The 19,205-nt window shown below is 46.9% G+C and overlaps 1 protein-coding gene across 3 annotated transcripts in view; it reads right to left on the bottom strand.

Moving 5' to 3' along the window:
• The window catches only part of TOX2 (TOX high mobility group box family member 2), a 154,463-nt gene that overhangs the window by 77,025 nt on the left and 58,233 nt on the right, over positions 1-19,205 (bottom strand). For all 3 annotated transcript variants that reach the window (XM_074843361.1, XM_074843363.1, XM_074843362.1), the window contains exon 2: positions 15,527-15,592. In XM_074843361.1, coding sequence (XP_074699462.1) covers positions 15,527-15,592 — 66 coding nt within the window. The remainder of the gene's footprint in view (positions 1-15,526; positions 15,593-19,205) is intronic.

Raw genomic sequence — 19,205 nt, 5'->3', positions numbered from 1 at the left:
CAGGCCCCGAGCCAGCTTTTATCAAGCCTGGGGATACGGAGACAATGTCAGAGCTGCTGCCTCCTGTGGACCTGCCCCAGCACTTTACATGCAAACAATACCAAAACATCCATGTCCATCAATGTGAAAGGGGAAACGCACTACAAAAAAAGCCCAAGCCCTCGTGGAAATCTCTCCCAGAATTCACTTACTTTCCCTTCTGGGGGCAAAACTCACTGAGGCATTGCTGACATAATGCTGCTTCCTTGGTACATATAGTGAAGATGTAAAGCTGTAGTCAGAGCACCACTAATGGCTCTTTGAACATCCTTGCTTTATTACGGTATCAGACGAAGCAGGCATGTTTAATGTTTAAACTTCCAACGACAAATGCCTTCAGCAAATATGTTTTATGTATTTAAACAGTGCTTCTTAAGCGCCTGTCGCCTTAGCAGCTAAGGTGCTGCTTACCTTTTTTTATTTTATTTTATTAAAATTAAGAACATATCAATGCTTTGTGAAATGCCACCTTCTTCCCTCCTCTCTTTCTTCTTTATCCCCAAGGGGAGCTTGAAATCCTTTACCCGTCCATCCACTGCAAAACATTTCAGACTGCCAGGAAGTTGCCGAAATGGGAAAAGGAAATTAACTGAAATCACCAGCGCAATAAATCAGCCTCCCACATTATCCCAAAGACCCTCAGCCCCAGAATCTGGCTCCGGCATGCAGGAGAAGTCCCAAAGCCAGATACCTCTGAGTCAGCTTTGCCAAAGTAAACCCTGAGATGAGATGGCAAGAGCATCTACCCAATTTCAATCTCAATGACTGGGTTTGGGCAGGTGCTGCCTCTGAAGCCAGAGCAAGCAATGTCTGTCTGCAGCTAAGCATGACCTGGTTTTGGATGGTCAATGGAGATATTACAGATTACCTATAGTACCGGGATGCCTCGCTCCTTGCAGACCTTAAAGTCTGCAAAACTCATCGGCGTGCCAGACCTCCCAGTCCATGAGATGTCAAGATAATCACCTTGGATTTCTCTCTACCTCATTTGCATTTACTGAGCTTCTGAACACCACAGTTACAAGCCTTCCTCCACAACCACAAGTGCAAGAATTTTATTCTTTTACTCACTTATCCAAAGCAGAAGCTGTCATGTCACAAGAGCACAAAGGTGCTGGGCTGTTAGGGAAAGCACGAAGCACCAAGAGACTCATGAGAAAATTGTGAGAACTGTAGCATGGTGCACGGCCAAGTATCCAAATCCTCAGCGTAGGTGTGAAAATCTCAGCCTTAAGCTTCCAATATGTGAATTTTGGGAAACAAACAGATTTTATCTTTAACAATTTTAACATTTTTTTTTTCTTTAATAAAAACAGGCTTATGTATGCTATCTAAAAAAAAAGGCAGGAACACACACATTGCTGTGAGGGGCTCATCTATGCCCTAAAGCACTGATAGTCTTCAAATACTTTCTAAAGGATTGAGCGACCTGGAGTAGGCACCATCCTTTCAGGAGGAAGGTAAAAAGGAAAACCATCAAATTAACAATCGAAATAGCAATGTTTTCCTAAAGTAATAACAACTCTCCATCTAGAAGGACAGCCGGGACACCAATCTGCTGGTCACAGCCAGGAGCCTGCAGCAGTGATCGCCTCCAACGCTGGCGGTGAGAAAGCACTGTTGTAGGCACTGGCAGCTCTAGAGGCAATGGACAGCATTTGCTGACACAGGGAAGAGCTTTGCAGAGGAGATGAAGGTGCAAGAGGGCTCAAATCAACACCAGCACCACCTTCATCACACGACCACAAGGGACCCCACAAGGGACCCAACCCAACACGCAAGGCATGAGGCAGGAGGCACTCCATTAGCAGCTGCACCCAAAGAAAACCAGCCCCAGCTATCCAGAGGTCAAACCAACTGAAATGCTTCATTCATTAAGCAGCTGGAGAGATTTTTCTATTATTTTCATTAGTTTACAACATGACAGGTAGAACCTGAATCGTTCCAAAGGAAATGGGCAGAAGCCGAAAGCCAAAATGACAGAGAGTTGCTAATGGAGAGGCAGAGGAGGCTCTGAGCACAACAGGGCTGCAGCTAACAAAGCCAAAACACTGACCCCGTGGTAAAGATTCTCATTTGCCCAGTGTACTCAAGGGCTTCACCTGCCATCTTTCAAATCCAAGCCCACACAAAGCCTAGAGATTTCCACAAACCTGTGACAACTCAGAGCCAAGTGCTTCAACTGCTAATACCGGTACCAAACCGGGTACCTCAAGAATCATACTTCGTGTTACCAAAAAGCATCATCCCAGTCTAGCCCCAAATACGATCAAAATGGGTCAGATCCTTTTGAGGAAAATTACTGGAGAAGCTTGGCTGCAAGCTAAGCTGCATCGGCTTTCACCATTTCTCCTCCCATCCCTACTCTTGATATCAAGTAACAGGAATCTCTTTCCAGACTGGAACACAGTGAGGCAGAAGTTGGCAATCAAGGATTGCACAGACAAAAGGGAAAACACACAAGTAGAACAGAATAGGTGTCTCTAACATGGATGTTGTAGCAATCCTCGATGCAGAAGTCTGGAAACCAGGGCAAGTAGAACTACACTGCATGTTGAAATCGCAGTGTTTCAAAAACTAAACACCATAGCACGCGCTGCTCAAAGAGCTTCAGAGTTTTCTGTGTTTTAGAGTGGCTTTCCTTTTTTGATCCCCAGCATCTCTGTGTGAGCATGATAAATTCATTCCTGAAGTTGCATTCAAGTGCCCAATAATTTCCATCCTTTCCCTGCAGCTCCTCTCTTGACATTTCACGACCAATTTTCTTGCGAAAAACTTAAAAGGCCTGAGCTCACGGTGCTTTGCAAACTAGTCCTTTGTGCATGCAAACCCACATGCGACTGCACACAGAGCTCTGCGCTTATGCAGGGGGGTGGGTGAAACATTGCATTTGCTCAGGCATCAACATTAACTGCACCTGCAAGAAGGCATGCAAATATTCATGCAAAAATACACAGCTTTCAACTTTCTAACACCTGGGTGAGCAAATATCCTGCTGATTTTATGAAATGGGGCTCCTACAGCTTTGCTACTTTTGATGTAAATAATGATGCTTTGCTTTCATGTGTCCAGTGTAAGGAAACCTGCCCTGGGATGAGGGGTGGGCAGGTGAGGACCACACATCTTCCTTTTGATACCGGTGTGGGCTCCCAGGCTTGTAGCATCCTGATCTGCATGCAGAAGAGTATGACCTGCTGCTACCTTGTGCCCCATCTGCTTGCAGAAGTGATGGGCATCCTCTTCCAGCCTGGTCTGGGGTGGAAACAAATACCCAAAAGGTGTTTGTTTCCAAAATGCACTAGGAATTGCCGAAGCCTGGGAAAAAAGGCTCCTCGAGAGAAAAACAGATCCCCTGCGTGGGGAGCACGAGCCCTCAGCGCCACGTAGGTGTCTGGTTTTGTTTAGAAGTCATCTGGAATTCTTAAAATAAATTTGCTAAATTGTCTTCCAGAGACTGACGGCTTTTTTTTTTCTTCCCTCCTTAATAAACTTTCAGGGGTATCTTTATTGTTATGTCTAATTTTAGAGAAAACTAACATTTCCTGAGATTCAATTTCTCTCATAATTGTTGGAAGGAAACTAAATTGTCTGCTGTAAACATTCACTGTATTGTGTGAAAAGTATCTTTATTACAGTCCACTGGGAATACTAATAAAATTCCCAATCCTAGCCCTTCCTCACTTTTTTTTTTAAGCTCGCTCTCTTCTCTTATATACCCATTAATGTCAGTTCAAACATTCTGCAGTAGAGATATGAGAACTTAAAATATATTATTTAACAATCAAGGGTAGAATAAAGACTCGTGAGCAGTAAGATCCTTTCTGCCTTCTCTTTCAGTGCTTTCTATTACAGAAAACGAGAATGGCTATTCCATTTGTCTGTGTACGTGCTTAGAGTTGATGAAAAAAATCTCATTAGTTTAGTCTGACATATACTCAATACAGTCTATGTACATATTTTTTTTCATTTTATTCTACAGCTGCAAAATGATACTAAATTTCATCAGATTGGAACGAAAACTGTGGTCTTGGAACATTTCCCTTTAAGGGTCTTATATTTATTCAGAATTCATGAATCATTTTCCAGTAATACAACTATAATTATTCTTAAAGTGTTATGTTTGAAGGTTTAATATGAAATACTTGCAAAAAGCTCTTTTTCACTTTGATAGTTTGTAATCTTCATGGTAATCAGATCAGTTAGCTCCTTCACACAGCAGCCAGGAAAATACAATTTAATATGAATCTCATACTCTTCACTCATGTTTTAATTAAAGTAATAAAAGCCAAGTCATATTTTGCCCTTTACAGTGTACACAGATGCATAGACCTGAGCTATACAGCATCAGCTCAGACACTTTTGATGGCTGCTGATGGATTTCCTAGTTTGAGATAAATTTAATTCAGGCTTGCTCAGAGGCTGCTGATCATGAAAGCGCCGTCACCAACGAGAGAGACCCAACATGGTCCTCGGCAGAACTGCAACACGGGTGATGGGTGCACGGGCCAAACGCAGAGCTCTGGGTCAGCTTTGCCACCTTTCAAGCCGCCAGCAGGAGTCAGGACTGCTGTGACAGTGGTCCTTCAGCTGGGTCCAGCCCCAGAGTGTCCCTCCCTGCTAAAGACTAGCACGTCCCTAACTGTCTCTTGATTTTTGATTCCCATCATGTCTCTGACCAGCCCGGCCTGGTGCATCACCTGGCAGGGAAAGCTCCAAGCCTTCCCCAAAGAAGCAGAACCACAGAGGACTGGTGGCATGCATGCTCCCCTCCTGGGTAACTGCAAGGCACACTCGCCTTCTCCCTGCTGACCTGCACCAGCACGCTCCCCTCGCCCGGGCACCGCGGTGCATGCTCTGCCTCCAGGAACACACAGCACATGCTCCCCCACCCCGGTTAACCACGGCACCCATGCTCCCCTTCCCCGGGGACCCACTTTGAGTTGCTTATGCTTCAAGAAGGGGGATGCCCAGGGGTCTACTGAAGAAATCCTGGAGCAGAAGCAGAACTAACACAACCAACCTGCTGCATGCAGGCACCAAGGCAGCCCACTCGCGTGGGTTGGCTTCCCATGAGGTCCCACCACTTTGTTAGAGCCGTGAGGGATCGGGTATGCCTTCAGGCTCGCAGGCAAGCTGCCAGAGCACTGCTGGACACCAGCTTGGCTCCACTGCTCCACCCAACCCCATGAGTGAGTAGAGGGTTTGAGTGAACGCCTGGCTCTGAACATAAGGAGCTGGATGGCCGCACTCAGGACACATAACCCTCATCATCCTCCAGTCCCTGTAGAGCCCCGAGATGCTCTGCTGGGAGGGTCAGGCCACTATGGGGCTGGAGTGGAGCTCAACTCCGCACATGCCCAGGGCAGCCCCAGAGCCGATACGGAGTGAGGGCTCACTCTGCAGCCGCCCAAGGCTACAGAGGGGTTTTCCTTTCTGCACAGCCCTTCATCCAAACTCTGAAGTGGAAAATAATGTTTTCCTGCTGGAAGTAAGTGGCTCCCCAGTTAATCACCCTGTTGTGACGGTAGACCCAAACACCAGCTTGGGCTAGGTCTCTGATGAGAAGTAATCAATCAGTTGGGAAAGGAAATCCCAAGAGCAACAGGCTGGGTTTTTTTTTTTTTCATATTCCTGCGGCCCACAGTGCTACATTTCCACAAATAAACACAATTTTCCAAAGCAACTCCCCAGAGGTCCATTACAGAAGCAAACCAACCTCTGCAGGAGCCAAAACCAAACCCCCCAACAGGACACAGTAGAAAATCTTGCTTGTCACAGCTAACCGATAGCGATGTTATCGCATTATCAGAGCTCAGCATCAATTGTTAGCATGTAAAGACCTGGCTCCAAATCACACTGTGTCACAGCGGGTAATTCGGGAGACAAGCGGCGAGGAATTAGCACAGTGTGAGGAGCTGGAGGATCTGAAGGCAGAAACAGCTTGTGCATAAAAGCTCTGAGATTGCCTTTGTCTGAAGTGACAGCCACCACTCAAGGACAACCCAGCACCCTCCCAGGAGCAGTGGTAGCTGACCAGAGGGGCACCTTCAGGGGATTTAAAGCACACATAAACACCATATACCTATGCTTCAAAGGTGACCTGCTCCCTCCAGAGCTGCCCCAGGTTCCCCCACATGTAGGTCTCCATCTTGCCCTGGGCCATGCTGACCATCAAAGGAGAAGCTCTGCGTACACCAGGTGCAGGCCTTTCACAGCAGTGTTAAGCACAGTGGGAAATCTTTGACTAAGTGACACTTCGTTTGCTAAAGGATACTGGGCACCACCTTCCTCTATATGTTGTTGCTGTTTTAAGAGCCGTTGGCTCTATGAGCTCATCAGCATTGCTGGACAGCCAGCCCAGGTGTCCTCATACCGCAGGAGTCATCATGCACACTAGCAGATCCCCGTCAGTGTTACTTAGACTGACTGGACTTCAGCTGTGCTCCACAGTGCTCCAAAGCAGTCCCAGTTACTCCCTCACCCTCCAGCACACAGAAAGCATTTCTGGAATTTTGGTCCACATTTCCTTCAGCCCCACTGAGAGGCATCACAGCATTTTGGTGCCAAGAAACACCCATGTCGAACCCTCTATCAGAACTCGTCTTGCTATTAATATTTTATTTGGACCAAGATGCAGCAGCAGCAAACGCTGTTTCGCAGTGGGATACGCATTGTCCTGCTGCCGCCTTCCCTCTGCCAGCCCCTGGGTACCCACCACCTCGCCAGCCCCCAGGCAGCTGGGCCATGGGCTAGAGCTGTGCTGCCTCCAGCCCTGGACCACTCTCCTGCATTGATTGAGTTCTTATTATTACTTTTAAAATGTTTTGCTGCTTACGGACTTCTTCACCACAAAAGAAATCAGAGCTCTGTTTGAAGGTCCTCACGTGCATTTTGATCACACACCTCGCAGACTGAGGGCTACAGTCAGGCGTGATGCTACATACAGATGCTCTTTATCATTGGATCAAAAACAATCTCTGAGCTGATTCAGATCCCAGAAAACCTGGGAAAGACTTGGGAAAGAGAAGGGAAGATTACTGCTCGGACTGACCCAAGGGCACAGCTGGCTGTGGTCACCTGGAAGACCCTGGAGGAGTGGCGGATGCTGTGCCCGGCCCTCGGGCAGTGTGTGCTGTTCCTCTGCTTTCTGACCACTGCCCTGATGCACCCAAGGATCTCCTTCTCCCTCCTGCCTTTGCCCCTAAACCTAAATCTATTCAGGAACCTCAGTTCCTTGATGAAATGTCTACACATGAAATTCAACCACCACGACAACTTCCATTTTCTGTTCCTACAAGGTGCTCTGTATCACCTGACAGATATCTTCAACTGTGTAAGATGTTATTTCTTTTTTTCCCCCAGATGCAAGTGAAACAGAGACTATCCATTTCAGTCTAGGAACTGCTGAATTACATTAGTTTTTCACTCTGTGATGCTTGGTGGCTGTTTTTCAAACACCCTATTGTTAACAACTTAGGAGTCCTTTGAAACCAAGGGTTGAAGATGATGTTTGTTCTGCTTGTAATATCAAGGGATTCTTTTATTATTATTTAAGCACTACAGCCAACCCTCCACCAGCAACAGAAGCTTCTCTTGCTATGACTAAGTTACAGGAATTGCTTCCTAACGGCACCTTTCAAAAATTTCATTGTCACATAGGAGTTCATGCAAAATTCACAAGCCTGGATCATCAGCTGTAGTTGTGCTCACCTCCAAAACCCCGCCTGGAAGGGTTTCCATTAGCTGCTGACTATAACAAATGACATGTAACACTCTATTGTTCATTCTAAAATAGTACATGAGATTCTTCCCGAATTGTCTGCTGAGAAAGGCATTTAATATCTATCAATGTCTTCCCTCTATTTTTTGTTCTCTAGGACAACATATGAAATTATACAGTATTACTCAATGAACAGCAGGGAAAGAGCAAAATATGTATCTTACCATGGATGCCTGCTGCAGCACACACTCTCAGTTTCCACGGCAGTGCCAAACTCTGTTTAATCCTCTCTTTCAACTTTGAGTCTGTATAAAGCTCTCACTTCTCTTCACTAGGGGTCTTCAATATATATATATATATATATATATATATGTTCTAGCAATATTTGCAATATATCATTGTAAAGGGATTAGGGAGTCATCAGTTTTTTATTTTACTCTGCCCCTCTTGTGGTTGACTCTAGACTTCAAAAATACAGACTGTTTGGAGATTGGAAGAGACCGGGATGCTGTAGAGAGGCAAGAGAGTGAAGCCCGAGGAGCACAAGACTCCTGGAAATTCAGGAGGATCAGAGCTCTCCAGAGCCTGGGGGACAGACTCCCCCTTTTTTAAACCCTTCTACTTATATCAGGGATTTTCTCTAACACTGACCATCCGCTGACCATCATCTGTTCCTGTCATCAATAGATCAAGCCAGACAATAGCCAAAATCAATAGACTATGAAGACCCTGAGACATGTCTCCTCAAAGTTAAAACAAACACAAGTTTCTTCATGCAAAGGCTGATCAGACTCCTTAGAAACACAAAAGTTAATTAGGGAACTCGAGTGGAAATTGCACAAAGAATAACCTCATGGTGGGCTCTACTTTTTTCTCCAGCACTCTGCTGTGCAAACTTTACCATGACAAGACTCAAGAGAGTCACCCTAAGGTATCGCTCAGCCACATGTATGGTCTCCTGGTTTCTTCCAGCCTTTCTTCTGGAGCAAACCCAGGTCTGAGACAGTGGCTGTGGTGACCATGAGCAAACTGCTGCATCTTATGAGCTTCAGGGACAAACAAACTGCTGGAAACTCCTCCAGATTCAAATGTCCTGGTAGGTCAGGGACCAACCAACATGAGAACACCTTACGTCCGAGCAATTGCATATTGTCACTTCACTGCCAGCAACAGAGCATCTCTACCAAAGCCACTGATGGAGGGAAAACCAAAGTCTATACTGGTCCTCTTTTACAGCTTCCTACTAGGGAGGAAGGAGCAAGAACGAGCGGAGGATGAGTCGCTCATATCTTCATTAGCAGCCCTCATGCTGCCCAGTGCTCCACGGCCACCTCAGGACTGCAGTTGTGTTGTGGCTCCGCGGGCCTGAGCGGGGAAGGGGATCCCCCGCACTCACGCAGCGCAGTTCTGCCCCAGACCCAGGTTTATTTTACCAACTGTTGACATTGTGCTGCAATTCAGCTGAGACTGGTGGGAGGCCCAGGAGGTGGGAGGACAACACGTCTGCCAGTATTATGACAAGGTTTGATGGCATATTTTACAGCAGAGGCTGCCAAGATGAGCTCTGTCTAGTCTGGAGCGTTAGCAGAATGTGAGGAAGGTATCCATAGCTTCCCGCACCGTCATTAATTTCTAATTATGCTGTCGCTTGCTTTCTACATTATTGCTTATTTACCAAACACAGCTTTATTGTACCGTCCAGTTCCTTATAACTAGCAAACCCATTGTTATGCTAAAATGAATGTTCTAAATGTTATTTATTATTTGATAAACCTTGTGTAACCCTGAATGGGGACATTAAATGGCAAGAACACTACTTCAAAATCCCATTTTAAATAAGTCACCAAGACAGCTGTGCCTTTATAAAACACATTAGAGTGGCACTCAGAGCACATATGGCTCAGGGATATATACAAATTATACAATTTCTGTCATTCGATCAAATAAGAGGGACGTTTTGACCCCAGAAATGAGTCAAATGTAAGTTGTAATTCAAGCCCCACCGGAGGCCCTGGCGGTAATGTATCCTGACGGCTGATCAAAGAGCCCTGACCATTTGACCCACCAGATCAGCGACTTACTGTATCTATTATGGCTAATACAGACCCGAGCTTGAAGATGTATGGAGATAAACAGATAAAGGGCAATAGATACAGTAGATAAATTTTGATTTATACACATCCAAGCACACGGATACAGTCGCAGATAGATTTCATGTGTGTGGAAAGGGGCAGGCATGTATAACCCCACACTAACGTTTATATAAGAACACATTTGAAGACAGATGCTGTATATGAGTGTGTGCACATGACATATAATGTCTCTTAACTCCATTTCCCTTGGTGCATTGGTATAACCCTCACACTCAGTTGAGTCCCTGCCGATTTGCACACAGCCAGAAAAAAACCCACCTTCTATTTAATGCACATGCTGCCACGTACAAACACGTCTATGTCCATGGATCCACTTTCTCAGCAGTATAAATGTGAGCAGCTCCACCCATGAGTTACCCAGTCTCACCCTAATGCACACAGCCTAAACTAAAGCCCTCTCTGCTGCTCTGCAGGGTCATCGACATCAGGTGTCCCACCAGGGCTGGGTGAAATCAGGCTTTTTCAATGCTGCTCTGCAAACCTGCAGCCCCCACGCATGTCCGCAGGACAGATGTGGTTCCCGGCAGCCAAGACCTGATGTTTGATACACAGATGGGCAGCAGGAGTATGCCAGCAAAGGCATCACATAAGAATAGCACTAGAGGAGGAAATGGTGTGCAAATACTCTCTGTCAATTTAACTATCATATTTTCAACACTCACAGTTAAAGCAGTGGGGTCCTATCTCTGCTCTCAGTTACAAAAGCAAGGAGTTGTTTATGTTGATGCATCTCCCTGGCCTGAATAAACTATACTGATGTGTAACAGCATTTGCATGAGGAGTCACACAAATTAACTTGTTGGTACAGAAACAGGCATGCTGCTCAGCTGGAATAAGCCGTGCACTGAAAGCTCCTGGGAACAGGCAGAACGCAGGATCAAAAATGCCCAGCAGTAAGTAATCGGCTCTTTCCTCCCTCAAAGCTGCCCATCGCCCTGCCAGCAGACAGAGACATGCCACGGAAAGAGGAGAAATGTGACAAACACTCCCCTAAGGCTTTCCATGATGTCCCTCCACGGACTGGGCACAGAGTCACATCCCTGCTCTCAATAAGACGAGGGACAATTGTCCCCAAACCCGTGCCAGAACCCGGCCGTTCCCACACTTTGCATCACACCATCCCCAGCTCCCCGGAAAGGTATTTCCTGTGTTTATTCACCCATAAGGTGGGATAATGATACCTTCTTGCAGGGTATTCCCAGACATAGTTAATTTATATTTATAAGGCACCTGTGGACTCTTCCTGCACGTACAGAAGTCTCGATGCCAAACAAAACCAAACTCATTCCTGTCCAGCTACATGAGGAATTTCCCAATCTTTGCCCTTCTTGGGGTTATTCTTCCTATCACAAAGACCTTAATAAATATCTTTTCTTACTGATTTTGCATCATATGGGTGGTAATCTGTCCATTCCTTGAGATTTTTGCATTACTTAATTCCTTGTCTTTGTTTGGGGAGAGGGGGAAAGAAAGAAAGAAAATTGACAGGGGTGAGGAATGATGCTCTGCTGACTTCATGAGACACAACAGATACCTCAGTCATCTCGGGGGTCAAATGTCCGTGATGGTTTGATCAGATGTCAAGTTGCATTTATACTCTGGCCCCTGTTGGGGGTTGAATTACATTTCGCATTTGACTCACTTCTGGGGTCAAATGTCCCTCTATTTGATGGAACAAGAGGAATTATTTTCCCCAAGCAGGCTGTGCCAGCATGAGTCTGGATCTGTCAGTGCTCTCATTATGTTTTAGGCTCCTCTATTTCTGCATTTCGTTCTCAGCTGAAACCAACCCCTTTCGGGATGACAACAAGAAATGCAGCTGATAACACATAAGCAATCCTGTCGAGTAAGATGAGGGGAAGCAGCACATCAGCTGGCTTTCAGTTGTTTTGGACGGTGCTTTGTTTGGTTGGTTTTTTTTCTTCTTCCCCCTCAGGTTAGCAGCTCTGCAAGGTAAGGAGTGATGAAGGAGAGTGAAGCAGACCCTGCTCCTGGGTTTACCACACTCTTGCCATAAAATACTGCAGAAGCTCCTTAGGATCCAAAACTGTACAAGGGGCTGAGATAAGGCTAATGTCAGGGTGCTGCAGGATCGCAATGCTGCCCAGGGACGGCTCAGCACAGGAGCTGCACTAACTGCACTGTCTCTGTAGCTCCAGTTGTAAAACGAAAATAATCTTATCTGTGTGATGGCAAAGGATGACTCAAGAGCTTAAGCAGTTGCTGGATCTCTGGGTAGAAAGTGTAAAGCATTGCACTGACAGGCAGGAGCCATTTAAATCCCCCTGGGTTTAAACCAGGGCAGGGGGAGACGTGATGAACTGAATTCTACTTTCCACCTAACTCCTTCTAGGTATTTTGAGAGACAAACTGCAAGGCAATACAGAATTTCCTATAACAAAAACTACTGAACTTCTTCCATCTGTGGACCCCTAAAAATTTTCCAGCTGAAATGAGGCCACACACCCAGTTGCATTTCTTACTTTCCCAGCCCTTCCTACTCACCTCAAAGCACGGAGCGGCTGCAAGCCCTCGTGCAGGTCCAGGGGGTTTCATTGTGACAGGCTCACCCCAGGCCACCACAGGTGTGCTGGTACCAGGGGAGCTCACTGTATAGTGCAAAACTAGGGTAAATAAGCAAGTGTGCCCTAAAATGGGCAATGTGAAGCTAAGATTTCCCACCGTTAATTCTGGACGTCCCAGCTCTTGCATCAGGCTCAATGTGAAGCTGTGTCTGCTGCCAAGAGCTGCAGATGCCTAATGGTGCCCAGCGCAACCAGTCTAAGACACCAGGCCCGTTTATTACAGTGTGATGCCTTCAGTAATTGCTATGTATGATTTGTCTTTGTCCCCAAGGATCCCAAGGGCTGAGCAATATCCCACGTGTGCTCCACAGGCGTCTTGGGGCCAGTGATTTAGCAGCCTCTCAAGTGAGATTGTGAAACCACACTCCTGCTGTTTAATGTACTCGTTCAGGTTACAACAGGTTTAGCAAACAATAAAAAAACATCTGGAACCCCCATTTAAATAGAAGACTTGTGTTATTAGTAATAAAGTCATGACTGGTGCCATAAATTGCTCTCTGGTAAACAAGTGCTGATGCGCAGGTAAATAAGCGGAGACGATGAACTAATGAGGGTGAGGGGCGAAGGCTGCTTCCTGTCCTCCTCAGGCAAAGCTCATGCTGGGTGGGAACCACTACTGGTGTCCTTGCAGGGCATGAACCAGGATCCTCACCCTCTCTCCCCGCTCCCCTCCTGTGCCCCAGGCGAGGTTATGGGGGGTCACTACAGCATCCCATGGGGGCACCTGCCCTGGCAGAGCTGCAGGTGCCACCTCTTCTCTTGCCCCACTTGGTCCTGCTGCCAGCTCCTCTCTGACTGCCCCAAGCATAGCAGCACAAGGAGGGGAACTGGAAACACAAGACAAGACAAACTTCCCCATCTATTTTCCATGTCAGTCCCCACTCCCCACAGAGCTTTTGCTCTAGGAGATAAAGCAGCAGCACCGTCCTTGTGCACAAACCCATCCCTGTAACTGGGGGTATCTGCCCCCCACCCACCCTCTGCCAAGAGAAAGATACTTCCTCCCTTTTCATCCTTCACTGCTATTTCAAAATAGGAAATACATGTCACCAAGTCAATAGAGAACAAATGAAGAGTAAACTTCTATTTCCCAGGTTACAGGGATCTAAGCTGGTTTGGTTTATCCTTCTCCCAGGTTCAAAAAGCACATGAACTCTCCACCACATGACTGCCTCTATTTTTATTTGGAAGCCAGCCCTCCTCGATCGTGGTGCAGCATCACTTCTGATTTCCCTCCAGCTGCCCACCCATGGGGAAAGCAAGATGTGACAGGGGCTACAAGGTGATTTCTATTGATGTAGAGGAGGAAACACAAATGGTTCACGCTGGCTGTGGTTCATCCCCAGTTCAGTGCCATCCCATGGGCACATCATGGCCAGGGAATGCGGCTGGCTGTGAGGCTGGCACTGCCAGCCCTTCCCAATAAGGCTGTGAAATAGTAGTCCCTTGGGAGTTTTTAAAGGCAGAGTATTTAAGACAAGTGTCCCCATTAGCATTCACCACTTGCTCGTAGGCTCTGCACAGCCCTGGTGAGCATGGGAGGGGAGGGCGCTGACCCCTGGCTGGGGCAGCTTGGGGTCACCCCATTCCTTTCTGTGTTTACTCAACCTCTGGCAATTCCTGGCTCTGATGATCACATGCTGTTGTTGATCGACTACATATTTGTTTCTGCTGAATCACTAGTGTGAAGTTCGTGGTTCCTTCCCCACCCTCTGGAAATCCTTCTCACGCAAGAACAGGTCTCTTCCCACACCTTGGTGCTGGTGGCTTTGCATGACATCTCTGAAAGCCAGAGCAGGAGCAACTCTCCTAAGCAATGGGCCAATGCACTGCCACACTCCAAGAAGGTGAACAACAAGTTTTCTCCCTGTTTTCAGTTTAATATGCATATATTTTAATAGTCGCTGGTATCTGAGTTAGATGGACCATGGATGACTCAATAGCCTTGTAATTCATAGTGATGCTGTGGTAAGTACCAAACCCCAGCAGCAGGAGCACGCTGTAACCTTGTCCCAGGCCACACACACCAGGTCCAGGGCAAGAGGAAGCTGGCAGCATCTTGGGCTGGATAGAAATCATCACATGGCCGCTTTTCAAATTTTGCAACACATCACCTTCACGTGACATAACCCTGCACGTGGCTGCGGTCAGCAGGGCCCCACAACAAAACGGCCCAACACAGCCTCAAAACGGAATGCTGAAAAATATTAGCAATGAACTAGCACTTTCCCTCACAAGGCAGCTGGATGTGATGAGAAGCTTTGCTCTGAGGGTGCAGCATCAGGCACCTCAAAGATGCACCAAGTCCCCAGCACGCTCTAGTCACGCTGGGCCACTGCAGGGGGACGCATATGGGACCATCTCTCACCTCCTGGTCAGGACAGGTATGTATGTGCTGAAGTCCTCACCTCTCAGCAGGACCTAAGCATGGCCTTAACTTTGTATGTTTAGGGCTGAGCTGAATGGATGTGCCTGTTCCATGTGTATCCAAGCCCAGAGAGAGCCCTGAAGGCTCAGGCACCTGCGAGATGTGAGCACTTCTATTCTAGTCCTCCACGTGTGGGTTTATAGTTCCAAAACAGGAAACCTTTGATTCCTTTTTCTCCCCAAGCCAGCTAACTGTTAATCTATTTAGCTACAGGAAATACTCTACGTGAGGGAAGGAGGCACCTGAACTACACACAATGCTTGGAAATCTCACTGCATCCATAAACACCAACTGCATCTTCATTTTGAGTGAAGGATGCTGAGGTAAAGCTTTTCAGCTTCATTGGAGAGCCGTGGCTAAGCTGCGCTCCAGCGACACGCAGCAGCACTGGCATGCAAGCACATCCCTCTCCCTGTACCAAGTGCATCCACCACTGCTCCCTGGCAGCAGCAGAGCTGACAGCAATGACCTCCTCCGTGGACCCTCCTGATGTCCCAGGAGTGCAGATTCACAGAGAGCTCCTAGAATCTGTGCCTTGGGCATAGCCTAAGTCCCCTAAAAAATCTCACCACCCTGTCCACCCAAGCAAATCGACACTTACCTGATTTGCTGATAGAAACTCCTGGGTGTTGTCATTCATTCCCATGTACATGTTCTCCCCATCAAACTAGAAAGACAAAAGAAAGTTAGAGTTAGTGAAGTGCCATCTGCACACTAGGGCCATGTGCATCCCAAATACTTTCCCAGCTCTTCACGTAAACAGCCAAAATTTCCAGAAGAAAATCCTGAGCTGCTCCTTTAAAACTTTTGAGCATGTATGAGCACACATGCATCATGGTTATTGCAATGGGACATGGTAACACGGCATGTTTATGTTACTTTTTCAGCCAAATAATGACTGAATCCTCCAATTCAAACAAATAAGCCAAATGTGTGCAAAACCACAGAGGTACCCAGCAGCAAAGATCACCCAAATGAAGTTCTTGCTAGAATTCCTACTAGACCATCAACCAGCTTTAAAAAGCCAACTTCCATCGATGGAAATTTCCAAGACAGGCAGGTCCCATTCAATCCTCTTCCAGACACCTACGTACTCCTTAACTGCCAAAGGAAACCTACAGCAGCAATGCAGAAAGCCACTCTGGGCCATACACGAGGGGGTCTCTATGCAAAGCCTGATTCCCCATGCTCACAGTTTGCTGCTGTTTGCAAACTCTGGCTGCAAGAAGACACATTTCTCCCCCATCTCCTCTTCCCCTGCCTGCTCTGCCAGGACTCTGCCTCCATGGCTGGGTGAGAGGCAGAGCAGCCCAAGCACAGGGCATTTGCCTGTGCCCCCACAGCTCCTGCAACACGCCTGCCCCCTTCACCCAGTTCTGAGCTGCTAATCCACTTATTAGGCTACAAAACCCCCATGGAGAACTGCAAAACTCTTCCTATTAATTAGCTACAACGGGAGCTTTTCACTTGCTCCAATTCCAAATGAAGGGAAAAAGCCCTCCAGGACTGTCTCCGGCTCGAAGTATGGCTGGGGCAGTTCTCAAGGCTAAGTTCACAAATTAATTATGGCAATAAAATGGACTATGCCATAAACCACTCCCGAGACAAGGATGAAGGTACCAGCTGTGAATGACATCATATACTTAACTAGGGGAAGCGCCAACCCTCTTGCCCTTACAAGCTGGATGATGAATTGAAGATTGCTCACCCCTTTCATGTCCTCTTGCTCTCTGATACGAGGCTGATACTGGTTATGCCTTAACAGAAATGGGCCATATTAAGAACAATAAAAGAGAAATCTAAATGAAACCAGGTGAATGTAGACTATTAATTACACTTCCATTTCTCAGAGTGCTACAGGATTAGCTATTAAAGTCAGCAGAGTTAGTAAAGCCACGTGCGGGTAACAGCTCCGCTCAGCATCAGACACCCTCTAATTGCCAGACTATCCTCTGGGACAGCACCACAAACCAATTAAAAGCAGCAAAATTCGAGCGAGTATTGTATCACTCATTAACTAATACCGCTAGCAGCCGCAGTAGGGCGGAAAGGGATCCCTGTGCAAATGCAGGATTTCGTTAAACCCATCAGCAAGGCAGGAGCTGTGGGATGCAGTGATCACTGGCAGCCCGATGGGCTTGCTGGGACAAGCAGCTCACCCAGAGGCCAGCTGGGTGCTATCCACTTTAAACTGAATTTCCCTCCACCTGTAAAACAATTGCTGGCGTAGCCAGCTCCTGCTAACACGGTTCCAGCCGGAGCTGCCGCGCTTCCAGGCACAGAGACTCAATCAGCTCTATGGCCTAAATACCCTCTGCCAACCCGACCAGCCCCAGCAGAGAAAGCTGAATTCACCGAAGAGGTGGCACAGTTTGGTGGAGATGCTCAGCCCTGCGGCAGCGGGACAAGCCACCTCTGACTTGGCACAGGCAGCAGCATGGGTTTGGGCAGTCAATCTTTTTGGAACGGGCAAAATTATGGTCCTGAGGTCCCACTTCCAAGCTCTTTTTGGAACCACCCCACCAAAAACCCCCCAGGTGGATCCTGGAGCCTGAGCAGACACCCCGAGGCTGTGCACTGTGTGGATGGAGGGCCCTTTGCAGTGGCCCGCTCTGCGATGCCAGAGCTTCGCGTCAGCTCAGCTGCACAGACCTGCCGCGTGGCACAGCGGGATGCTTAAAAGCTATCGCATCCTGAGACTGCACACTGAGATGCTTCAGGTGAGCTGCACAAGAGCTTTCCAGCAAGCAGTCTTGAAGAAAGATAAAATATTCTGGTGGGGAGATAGTTCCGTCCTTCCCTGGAACCAGTCAGGAATCTGAACTGCAGAAATATTTACTTCCACATCAGGAAAAGAAGAGCTCTTGCCTAAGTAAAAACTTTGTCCCTCCGACAGATTCAAATACACAGATGATGCACATCCATCCATCCATCCCCCTTCCTTGCAAACAAACACCTCGCTTTTGTCCTCCTCCAGCACACTATTTTGTAGATCTAGACTAAGACCTGTTTGAAACAGCTCTTCTCCAGAAAACAAGTCACCTGGAAATCTACATTCAGAAAACAAAAAGTATCTTTCACTGTGGAGGTCCAGGGCAGGACAAGCACTCTGCTTTCTTTATCATTATCTCTATCATCTGCTCATCAGAATGTATTTTTTTATGGCTTTCTACTATTCCCCTACCTCCACTCCACACTTCCTTCTGCCCTTGGTGCCTTCATAATAACTGTAATGAATCCTGCCTTCAAAATTACTGTGCCTCTGATTGCCAGTCTGAGCAGCGAGCCTGAAAATCAAGACTCAAAATGCAATGGAAACTTTGGAACTTCCCCACTGCTGATTGGATTTTTTTCCCTCTCCTCCAGGCTATGAGGGTGCAAACAAATTTATTAGAAATTCTCCCATCAGGATATTTTTTCAATTAGACGTTTGCCACTTATACACCAGCCAAGTAGAGCAGATAAGTAATGTGCTCTCCCTCTTCTCATTATTGTTTCGCTACAGAATGCACTTCAAAACAATCAGCCCCATCGTTCCAGGTAGATTTACGGCAGAAACAGACATTTTAATATTTCCTTTTTGTTACAAACGCTTCCTCCCTGTTTGCTTTGGTCTAACTCCCGGTGCGTGTCAAGCCTCCCAGGCAGTTCCAGACCTGGGTGCACCCATTCATCTCCCTCTGTGCCCCCCCAAATTTATCAAACCTGTATTGAATGATGTGCACATGTGGGATGGTGGGTATAATTTTCAAGTCCACATTTGAAAGGAGCACACTCTCGTGCAGTTGTCTTAATCATCCTTTTGCTCTTTTGTAATTATTTAATTTTTGTTATTCTTTGGCTAATAGAAGCAGCCTATTAAACAAATCAGTGGCTGTGTCTAATTCTCACCCTCTCCTGCATGAAATGAGTACGAAGCCCAGGTGAGCTAAGATCACGCTCAGCTTGTAGCGCTCTGCATCCACGACATGGTGTTCACTTGAAAACCCGGGAAATGCAAACCCTGTGTAGCCAAGTTGTGAAACTGGGAGAGGCAGGAAGATGTGATTACTTGCTTTTCCTTCATCTGAGACTCGGAGCATTTCTGTCTAACCTGCGCTGACTTACACAGCGATGGTTGCCTACAAGCACAACTAGAACCAAGGACCTCTACTTCAGAAAGGACCCATAAAGCCCCACTTTGCCAAATCCCAACTCAAACTTGGCTCATGTAACATGCTCAGGACAGAAACAACTCTACCCACCAGACTAAAAATAAAAAAAGAAAAAACCGTTAGAGA

The sequence above is a fragment of the Strix aluco genome, chromosome 17, assembly GCF_031877795.1.
Source record: "Strix aluco isolate bStrAlu1 chromosome 17, bStrAlu1.hap1, whole genome shotgun sequence".
Classification (NCBI taxonomy): Eukaryota; Metazoa; Chordata; class Aves; order Strigiformes; family Strigidae; genus Strix; species Strix aluco.
This window is presented reverse-complemented; position numbering and strand designations above follow the sequence as displayed.